At 41.2% G+C, this 11,408-nt stretch overlaps 1 protein-coding gene across 1 annotated transcript in view; it reads right to left on the bottom strand.

The window, feature by feature from the left end:
• The window catches only part of LOC105815872 (transmembrane protein FLJ37396), a 36,269-nt gene that overhangs the window by 1,826 nt on the left and 23,035 nt on the right, over positions 1-11,408 (bottom strand). The window contains exons 8-15 of the mRNA XM_012651127.1: positions 10,988-11,190; positions 8,522-8,677; positions 5,973-6,066; positions 4,695-4,897; positions 4,606-4,657; positions 3,231-3,388; positions 2,001-2,123; positions 5-181 (exon numbers count right to left, since the gene is read on the bottom strand). Coding sequence (XP_012506581.1) covers positions 5-181; positions 2,001-2,123; positions 3,231-3,388; positions 4,606-4,657; positions 4,695-4,897; positions 5,973-6,066; positions 8,522-8,677; positions 10,988-11,190 — 1,166 coding nt within the window. The remainder of the gene's footprint in view (positions 1-4; positions 182-2,000; positions 2,124-3,230; positions 3,389-4,605; positions 4,658-4,694; positions 4,898-5,972; positions 6,067-8,521; positions 8,678-10,987; positions 11,191-11,408) is intronic.

The following is an 11,408-nucleotide window of genomic DNA, read 5'->3' as shown; positions in this document are numbered from 1 at the left end:
GCACCTGGGGTCAGCCTTGAGGCCCTCCTTGGAGTCCCTCAACCCCTTCTTTTCTTGTGGCTGCCCTGCCATGAAAAAGGTATCCCTGATGGTAGGAAAATCTTCCAGCAGGGCTCTCAGGCTGTTGCAGTATGCCATGATCTCACCCCGTAGAGCATAGTGAGACATGTGGCGGTTAAACCTGAAAGTCAGAAGAGACGATGTCTGGAAGGAGAATCCAAGTTGTTCCACCTCTCACAGAAGTTCCAGGATCTACTTCCCTGGAGGACTTTTCAAAGATAATAGAGTACCTCTGCGAAGAAGAAATTTTCACGTGGGTCAGTGGCTATTGCCTGAAAGCAGAGGCATGAACCTCTTCAAAGCAACCCTGGCCCTTCACTGCTGATATTCCTCTGCACGTCAGAGATAGTTTAACATGGGCTTATCCAATAGAACTGTGGTTTATTTAAACACAAACCACCTGAGTCATTGTCAGGATGTCTACATCATACTGCTGGTTATTGCATTCAGAGTCAGAGAAAGCAGCACGTGTCACTCACATGTACTATACTTACTTTTGACAATATTCGACTATAACGTCTCTCTTGACTTTTCCAATTTCATCCTATGAGAAAAGAGAATGATAGTTCTATTAGACAGTTGGCCATTAGAACTACCCATCCTAGTACATGTGTGCAAACTTATAGCAAACTTCAAGCAGGAAAAGACCAGAGAGTTGAGACAGTCTTCCTCGGGGTAAACGTTTTGGGAGACATACTGGGTGTCTTCTGCTCCTATACACCTTGCTGAGTATACCAAGCATGCAAGGCCCTGACCACTCTAATTCACAACCATTTCTCAGGGTTGTGTTTGCAGAGAGCAATCTTGAGGGATGAGGTAATGTCTCCCTCTAGGAAAAAGAGCAGGTTTTCTATAAAAGAGGAGGGTTCCCCAAGTTCAGCGTTTTCCAGTGACACAAGCCCACTGCTTGCAGGTAGTCTCCCATGAGACTTAGGAGGCAAGGGGAACTGATAGAAACATTTAGCTTATGTTGCCTGCTCTGCTGTGAGTAATAAAGTTCTTTGTCTCTGACCTAGGAGTCTTGTGTCTTCTGCCAGCATCCATGGAACAGTAACACGTTAACTTATCAGCTAGAAAGTAGGCTAAAATCCCAGACCCTGACAAAAGTGATACAGGTAATTATATTGCCTGAGCTCTTTCTGATCTGATAGGTGTTGGATAATCCTGAAGAGAAGTTAATGAACTATTATTTTTTTCCACTTGGTCAATATTTTTTGAGAATCACTTATTAGAAGGGGCCCTTTGCCTTCATCATTGTTGAACAGTAATTAGAAGGCCTGGACTCCATCATATCTCATTTGTAGAACTGGATTAAGTAAATTTAAGTCCTCCCTTTTTAGTCACAGGTAGGGACAAAGCCTAGAGTTTATAAACATTGCCAATTTTCTCCCAAGTAACTATGCATTAGGCATTAGCATAATTATTTCCTCATCAAAACATTAATGAATAATGAAATGATATTCATAAAATTAAGGAATAATTTTAACTGACTAATGCTTTGAGTTTTATAGTAGTTTTCAACAGACTAGGCTAATATAAAAACCTTTAAACAGAAACATGGCAGTAGTATCTGGAAAACCAAGATAACCAGATGGTTGCCAGGTGAGAGCCCTTGCTCACTTTGTCTAACCCCCCGAACCCTTGGAGGGGGACTAACATTTCAGTGCAGGTGCTGAAACTAATTCACTTAGAAAGTGACAAAACCAAGTGTGGCATTGCAAAAATTCATACATTTTTAATAACATGACATTTTAATAACATTTTTAATAATCTGCTTGAATTGATTCCTTTCTATCTCTTGATGAACTCCCCTTTTCAGTTCTTTACAATGTGTTTTCAATGGTCCTAGCTAAATAGGTTGAAAGCAACAGAATCCAAGTTAAGAATTTTTATTTGCTCAGATATAGAAGGGGACTAGAGCTCTAAGGAGCACTTCTCACTGCACACTCACGGGGCTCCTCATTCTGTCGGTCGTGGTTTCTTGCTTGAGGAGGAAGGTGTTCAGCATCATGTCCCGCAGACCCACCTTTTCTAGCTGAATAGACACAAAAGCCTCTGGAGCCCTGACAAGTGAGCAGAGACATGAGAGGCCAAGGTGAGAGGTAAGCAGACATTTAACACAAAGATAACTCATGCTACTGGGCATTGCAGCAGGAGGGTAGGTGGTTCTGTCTTCGTGGTTCTCACCTGCTTCAAGTGTTTCTGATGATTCACCAGGGATGCTGATGTGTCACCATCCTCCCTGGCGACACCCATGTGTCTGAAGCATGCATCAGCAGTCCCTCCTTGATCCCAAACTCCATAGCCCAGTGTGTGCTAGTGTTTGTACTACCCAGGTCCCTTTGTGTCCTCCTGGCCTTAACTGTAGGGATACCTGGGCTAAGTAACCTCCCAAGGGTCCTCGTGACTAGACATATTGGTCTTAAACCTTCCATCCACACTTGAGAACTTAAGGCACTTGAATTCTGGCCGTGTGGCAGATTAATGTCATCCTGAGTAGTAGAGTTGCTTTGTCTGTTATTATTTTTTATTCTAAATTGGCCAGAATTAAATTAGAGTATCATTGGTAGGCCCAAATAAAATACTCAGAGTAATCATAATTATTATAGAATATGAATATCTGTCCCTGTCATGGTGAAAAGAGATCAAGACAGAATAGGGAATCCCTGATTTATAGACTTATCTCTGTAGAGGCCACGCTTCTCTGACAACCCACAATCCTATTGTTCTAAGCAATGCTAAAACCTTTCCTAGAATAGTGAGGGAAGTTCTGTGCTTCTAAATTTAAGACAGATACGGAAAATTTGGAGAGACTCTAACTCTTCTTCCTTGTGATCTACCTCTTTAAAGTTTGAAAAACGTACCTCTTCGAAGTTTAAAGTTGAAGGAAGAGAAGAGAAAGAGACAGAGAAAAAGAGAAGAGGGGAGGATAAAGAGCAGAGAAGAGCTTAAAATTACAAACTGTTGACTGTCCTTCATAGACTGGAGTATATTAGAAGGAGGTGAGCCTTCTCAGTGTTCATACAAGGTCTTTACTTAAGGTCTTAAAAAATAAAACACATTCCAGCCACTCTCAGAGTTTAGACTCCTGAAATCCCACACTACATTATTAATTGACTTAAAAGAGGACATTTTTGTTAAACAATACCACCCCCAGCCAGGTACAGTACCTTCTGGTAGCCTGAAATCTTTCTGAAGAATGAGTAAGGGTGTCTGGGGCTTTTGGACTTGGGGCCAACAGCAAGCTCTCTCCACCATTCACAATTCGGGAATGTCTTCTTCTGGTTGGACCCAAGCCACCATGATTTCTCAGATCCAAACTTATTTCCTAGAATATTTTAAGCCAAAACGAATTAAATTTATTGGATGCATAAACCCTGTAGTACTAGCTAGTAAAATGATCTCACAGCCACAACTGACCCCAAATACATGTAAATGCTTGGGTACATGAGGGAGGAGGAGTGGCAGGAAGAGAGATAACACTTTGCACAATGAAGGGGTGAGGCACTAAATGTGACTATTTCCAGAATAGAGTGTAATTGTCTAAAGTCTGCTGAGTTTGACAGTTTGACAGTTATAAATTAATCCAGCTTGACAGTTCCTCAAATTATGAAATATAAAGTTACCCTATAACCTAAGCAATTCCATTTCCAGGTATATACCCAAGAAAACTGAAAACATATGTTATCGCAAAAACCTGTACACAAATGTTCATAGTAGTATTATTCCTAACAGCCAAAAAGTAAAACAACCCAACCTATGTCAACTGGTGAATGGATAAACACAAAGTGGTATATTCATATAATGAAATATTATTCACCAATAAAAAGGAATGAAGTACTGATACCTGCACAACATGGATACATTTTGAGAACATTATGCTAAGTGAAAAAAGCCAGACACAAAAGGCTACATGTTATATGATTCCTTTTATATAAAATGTCCAGACTAGACAAATCTTTGGAGACAGAAAGTAGATTAGTGCTTGCTAGGGACTGAGGTGGGGGAGTGATTGCTAATGGGTACAGTGTTTCTTTGGGGAATGATTAAAATGTTTTGGAATTAGATAACAGTGATGACAGCACAATCTTGTGAATATACTACAAACCACTGAATTATACACTATTAAAGGGTAAATTTTATATTACATGAATTATATCTCAATAACCAAAAAAACCCAAAAAATCTGGAGAAAGGGAGTATATATAGTATGGCACCTTTTGTGGAAAAAAGAAGATTCAAATGTATTTGCTTACTTTTTCAAAAAGAATTATGGGAAGGATAAACCAGAAAACAATGAAATCATTTATCTACAGAGGGTAAGGGTTGGGAACAGGATATTTTCTGCTGAATGATTCTAGTCAGTCAATATCATAGAGTTACATACAAAGGAAAAATTATAAGCACATCACTGAAAATTAAGAGACCCAGTAAAGATTGGTTATGCACTGACTCACAAAGTAGGAAAGAAGGGAGGCAAGAAAAGAAGAAAGTAAGGAAAATAAAAAGATAGGAAAGAGGAGGAAAAAGAGAGAGGGTGGGAGAGAGGGAGAAAGAAAGGGAGAAAGGGAGAAGGGGAAACAGGAAGGAAGGAAGGTAAGGAGGGAGGAAGGGAGGGAGGAAGGAAGCAAGGGGGAAGCCTGACATTAGCTGGTGGTAGTGGTAATATGACTCCGGCTTCTCTATCAAGCAGGCTGACCTTGACATCAGCAGGATGGTCCCCTCGAGGGACTAGATAGAAGTACACCTGCTGGACAGCCACCATCAAAGCATTTTTATGAGCAGCTTGGCATGCAAGGGTCACTTGTATATTTTCCACTCCTGAATGGAACAAGAGCTAAAGAAAGAAAATGTGGAAAATATTAGGCATTTCTTGCATAAAGAAAGAGGTGAAGTTGAGGGTTGCGATCACCACTTATTCAACATGTAAATATATGAATGAAACTGCTGGATGAGCTGAGATCCTTGCTACTCAGACATAAGACTGAATCTAGTCTCTCTCTCAGCAGCATTTCATTCCAGGAAGGCCTCCAGGCCTGATTTGCTCTGTAGCTGGACACCATGAGCGTTCCCCAATTGTCTGGAAAGGATGAGTAGGCTCTGAAGAACTAGCAAACATGTGCTCAGTGGCAGGCTCCTATAAGCCAAGATTAGATCAATGTTTTAAAAAAATACACACATAGAAGCAAAAAATCCAAGTGGCAGAGAAAATAACAGCACCCACCTGGTTTAAAAAGATCAAAGTTCAAATGACAAGCGTACATTTTAAAAGCCTTATGCAAAGATGGTTCACTACATGTGCTTCTTTTAAGTAGCTAACAGGAGTTATTACAAGTGGTGTTGCAATCTCTATGGTTCAAACCAGGGTAACATGCACATCGAATAAGGCAAGGCCATTGCTATGATTGGAACTTGTCCTGCAAAAGTTCATGTGTCAGGAGGCAGGGCCTAATAAGAAGTGATTGGGTCATGAGAGCAGAGTCCTCATAAATGGATCAATACCATTATAGCAGGAACATGTCTTTTCTTGCAAGAGTGGGTTGCTAATAAAAGTCAGCTTAGCGTGCTCTTCCAGTCTTTTTCATGTTTGCTTGTCTTTTGGCTTTTCTGCCATGCTATGGTGTAGTACAAAAGCTCTTGCCACCACGCCTTGGACTTCCCAGTATCCAGGACAATGAGCCGAATAAAATTATTTTCTTTATAAATTACCAGGCCTCAGGTATTTTTTTAATAGCAACAGAAAATGGACTGAGACAACCACCATTATTATTATTTATGAAGTTGAAAGCTTTACTTATAGATGGGAGCTAAATTTATATGCATAAGTATTATGATCTTTTGAAAGGAATACATGAGCAAATTGCTTTATTTTAGTCTATTTTCTTTTTTAAAAAATAAATTAAACGATTTACCTTAAGGATGGCTTCTTTTGTATAAAAACTAAATTTGCCAACTTGGTTATCATCTAACTCAGAGATGGCTAAGACAAAAGTAGGAGGAGAATATCTGCAAGAAGAAATATGAAGTTGTTTTGATGTGACATGCCACTGATTAACAATGCCCATTCTTGATGGAACAGAACGGCATGTGATCAGGTCTGAAACGTCAGCAGTAATAGCAAATGCAAAGTTTTATACAAGATGATATTTCAGTCGAAAGACCATAAGGACTCTGGGGTCCTTGTGGTCCCTACTGGACTTGGTCTCTCTGCAGTTTGGTTGTGGTAACCATGCCATAGTGTTTGAAATTCTTTTCTCTTGATCACCCTTCCACTGCTCTGTCCTGCTTTTCCTCTTCTTGACCAGAGCTGTTCAGGATCCCTCACTGATTCTTTCCATTGAATATCCTCCTAAATGCTGTCCAATTATTACTTTCTCCTGTGGTTCCAACAACCATCTAAATAGTCTTTACAGCCAAGTTCCCACCTTGGGACATGGTCCTTTGTCTATAACTATGAGACCTTTTCAAGTAATTTCATATCTAACAATCTTGGTTTCTTCATCTGTAAATGGGGATATTACCTATCTCGTATTAAGCAGGATAATATGCACGAATGTGCTTTTTAAAATGTAAGTCACAATACTCATGATGTCTGGTGTAGTTGGCCTTCCATATCCGTGGGTTCCACATCCGTGGATTCAACCAACAACAGATAAAAAAAAATTTGAAAAAATAAAACAATAAAAGGTAACAATATAACAATAAAAAATAATATAAACAAAAACCATATAGTATAACAACTATTTACACAGCATTTACATTGTATTAATTATTGTAAGTAATGCAGAGATGATTTAATGTATAAGGGGGAACGTGAGCAGGTTATACACAAATGCTATACCATTTCATATAAGGGACTCGAGCATCCCTGGATTTTGGTAACAAAGGAAGCCCTGGTACCAATCCCCCATGAACACCGAGGGACAACTATATATGTTGTTGTTATAATGGCACTCCAAAGTGGCAACTTTAAGGACTTAACACACATAAAATAAATACAAACTCAAGACACAAGTTCTTTGAATGCATAAACCCTACCCTGGGAATTCAGAAGGTTCCCCTTCTCTTGCAGCACCTCTGGGTCATCATTGGGAGGACCATCATGGCTTGGCCAGACCACAGAGCATTCAGAGAGTTTGTGCTGATTAGTGGATTTCAACTGAACAAAAATGTGCCCTATTTTCACAGCAGTATAAAATACTAGCTCAGCAGGAGGACCTTGAAGAGCCAGAGAATAGTGCGGCTCCAGATGTTTTCTTCCAGTTGGAGACCTAGCCTCACTCGAAGCCAGATCATACTTCCCGTTTGGCTTCTGCAGATATCTCTGTATCCTTACAGTAAGTTCTGTTTTGGTCTAGCTAGTGTGGCAGGATAGTGCAAGAAAGGTTTTGCCTGCAGGGCATATTTGGTGATGTCTGGAGACATCTTTGATGTCAGAAACAGTGGAAGAGGGGTGTGGGGTATTGGGGTACTACTGGCATCTACTGGGTAGAAGTCAGGAACGCTGCTAAATAACCTAAGTCACACAGGACAGTCCCCATAACAAACACTTATCCAGCCCCACATTTCAGTAGTGCCAAAGTTGAGAAATCCTGGGATGTTGTATTTTATCATCCTAACCCCTTCCTTCCACCTCTGCTCCTTTAGCTTACTAACACATCAGACTTATATTTTGAGCAGTGATCCACATTAGCAAAACAGAGGTGACTTTGCCTCCTTGGAGTCACTTTTTCCTTCCCCTAGGGGGAAGGGCAGACTAGCAGAGAAGGAAAGAAGAGGGAGATAGAAGTTTCTCCTCCCTACACATCAAAGGCCGACTGTGTGAGGAAAAAAAAGATTCCTTCCTCCGACTGAGTAGATTCATGATCTGTTACTAGCAAGAGTGTTTTCTTTCAGGCAATGGGCTGAATCCATGGGCATGAGAGGTTTCACTGGTTTGAGTTGGCTTCTGCCGCTAACCAACAAAGGAGTCTGACAGATATTGCCTACATGTTAGATTTATATGGTGTGTTATAATTCCAAGGAAACAACTGCTCAGAAACCTTCCGTGACTTCTTTCTGGTTCCAAAGACAGTGAGAGAAGAAACATGAACTTCTGCTCCATGGCTCTTGCCCCATCAGACCAACCCTCACACCCCCTTCTACCTGGAAGTAACATATTCTGGGAAGCTACTGAGCCTGTGATTTCATCTCATTTGCATTCTCTGATGTGGTGTTTTCACCTCTCAGTTACTCAGTGTTTTTAAATCCAATTGTCCTCCTCAATTGAGGTCTTATTTTTCCCCCTCTTATTAAAAAAAGGAAAGAAAAAGAAAAAACCCGGCATCATGGCAGATAGAATATAAGGAAGAAAATTTAGAAATGTGATTGCACTTGCATGTCCAATGGTGAGAGGGATTATTTTTCACTGGTTATTTATTCTACCACTACATTATTTTCACTTCGACCCTCTCAAGCTCACCTGTCTACCCGACTGCTGTCCTCCAGCAGAGAGGTTATAAAGACAGGAGGTGGTTGGTCCACCTTGTCCTTGTGTGATGCAAATTCAAAGTGAACAGGCCTCAGATACAAATGGAACTCATCAAAACCCATCTCCAACGCCAATTCCTTATAGAGCCTAAAAGAAAAAAAAAAAAAAAAGCAAGCCAAGGACATTTGTTAGTGCTTTCTCCTAAAAGGAAAGCAAGTGGCAAGAAAACTAAAACACCTGAACAAGCACAAAAACAAAAGCCAAACAAGAGTAAGCCCAGGACTGTGTGAGGTGAATGAGTAACAATGGTCTTATGTTCTGCTCTTGCTGTGACAATTACAGATGGTAGGAGATGTGCTTGAACGCTTTCTCAGCTCTCATTTCCTACAAGCCAGCCACTGACCTCAGAGCCCTCATGAAGTCACCAATGTGCCTCAATACAATGTTCACCAACTTTTCTTTGGGATCCTCACAGCTGGCCTCTCTGTCCCCTCCTTGAAGAACATCTTTGTTCTCCTGGATCTGGGCTCTGCTTGCTCCTGCCTAATGAGCACTCTCTCTATCTTCACTGGCTTCTCCTCCTCCTTGTTTTCAAATTCTGATGTTTCCTGAGGTTCCAAACCTGGCCCTCTTCTCATCTACTACATCCCCTAGTTGATTGGGGAGTACGTGCAACCCCAGGCCCTCAAACAACTCCTTCGTGTAAGAACCTGTGACACTCGTCTCTGTCCCAACTGGAGACTCTGAGCTCCAATCCCAAGTCCAAGGGGCTTGCAGTGTGGCTCCATGTAGATGTCCCTCTGGCATATCAGCCTGACATGTCTACAATACTTTCCCCATTCCCTAACATCCCACTTCTAACACATTCCTCCCTCTTGAGAAGGTGGCACATTAAGGCTGAATTCTTGGCACCTGTATTAGTTTGCTAGGGCTGCTATAACAAAGTACCACAGAAACACACTAAGTATTCAGTGGCTTAAACAACAGAAATTTATTGTTTCAGTCCTAAGGGCTAGAAGTCTGTGCTCAAGGTGTCAGCAGAGTTGGTTCCTGTGAGAGAAGGATCTGTTCCAGGCCTCTTTCGCTGGCTCATAGATGGCTGTCTTCTCCCTCTGCCTTCACGTGGTCTTCCCTCTGTGTGTCTGTGTCCAAATTTCCTTTTCTTATAAGGACACTGGTCATATTGTATTGGGACTCACCCTAATAACTGCAGTTTAATTTGAATACCTCTGTAAAGACCATATCTCCAAATAAGGTCACATTCTGAGGTACTAGGGATTAGGACTTGAACATGAGAATTTTGGAGGGACACAATTCAATCCCTAACAGCCCATCTTCTAGGAAACTTTCCCTGATCCATTTAGAAAGAATGAAATACCTCCTTTTCTGTACTCCCTTAGCATTTTGTTCATATGAGTAGACTATCATTATACTGCATTATGGGTAATTTTTCATTATGAGCTCCCTGCAGGCAAGGATCATAAATTATGTAGAGAAGTTAATAATATCTTGACTAGTAGTTTGAATTCTGCTCTTACTACTTTCTGGTTGTATGATCTTAGACAAATTACTTAATTTTATGAATCTCTATTTCCTTGCTGATAAAATGTTAATGTAACCTACCTCATAAGGATATTCTGAGAATTAAGTGAAATAATACACATGAAGTCCCCAGTATAGACCCTGGCCACAGCAGGCTCTTAATAGTGGTTGGTGGTGGGTGACTGGACTCTTTATGTCTATGAGGGCCTTTCATGGGAACCAGGGCACAACAGCACTCATATAATTTTTTTCTTATTTTTACTTATTTTTCTTTCTGACACCTGCACTCATGCATATTTTTCCTGCCTATGGAACATATGTGCTTGACATCTTACTATCATTTCATACTCATACCTAAAACATAACTCATTAATTTCTCCTCCTACACACTGAACCCTTCCCTACCTCTGTCAGACCTATTAACAGATGCTGTCACTGATTCATCTCTCTTCTTTCTCTAGGCCCTCTGCTGTTCAACTTCATTACATTCAAGAGCAAATTCAAACCATATTCCCTGAGTGTCTTGTGTGGTTCAGGCCCCATACCAGGTAATGGGATATCACGGTAAACAATGTCGATGGGGCTTTTGTATTCAAGGAGCTTATGCTCCCAGGAAAACCAGTAAGCCAATATTAAGCATCTAATTACAAGAAAATGTGCTGAATGGAGAGGAAACCCAGGTGCCAATAGGAGGACTTAGCCTACTTGAGTGGTCAGACGGGAATGGGGGTAGGCTTGCAAGAGAGAAGGAACAAGGGAGCCAGTGATCATTTTAGCCATTTAGAAAACTCACTCTGGCTGCTCTGGGGGCAGAGAGGGGACACGGCTTGTAGGCAGAGAGACCCATGGTTTGTTATTCCCCAGGTTTTGCCACAAAACTTATATTGCACCTGGATCCTCCGTCCCCCTACTGACCGAGCTAAGTGTGCACTCTCCAAACTCAGTTCTACCAGCCGGTGGCGGAGGGTCAAGAGTTCCAGAAGTTTGGAAAACGTCTCCAGTTGCAGCACAAGAGAATCTTGTCCTTGTTTCTGTGCTTCATCTGCTGCAGACTTGAGTGCAAGCAGGCCTATTTCCTCCACGAGAAAGGGATCTCCCATCACTTTAGCTGAAAACAGCTGAAAGCAAACAAAGTACTTTTTAAAACATAAAAGAAGAAATTCCACATTTAAAAAAATACTGTCAGCTGGGCATGTTGGCTCAAGCCTGTAATCCCAGCACTTTGGGAGGTCGAGGCAAGAGGATCGCTTGAGGCCAGATGTTTGAGACTAGCCCGAGCAACACAGAGAGACTCTGTCTCTACAAAAAATAAGAAAAATTAGCCGGGCATGGTGGC

The sequence above is a fragment of the Propithecus coquereli genome, unplaced genomic scaffold (assembly GCF_000956105.1).
Source record: "Propithecus coquereli isolate 6110/MARCELLA unplaced genomic scaffold, Pcoq_1.0 Scaffold35, whole genome shotgun sequence".
Lineage (NCBI taxonomy): Eukaryota > Metazoa > Chordata > Mammalia > Primates > Indriidae > Propithecus > Propithecus coquereli.
This window is presented reverse-complemented; position numbering and strand designations above follow the sequence as displayed.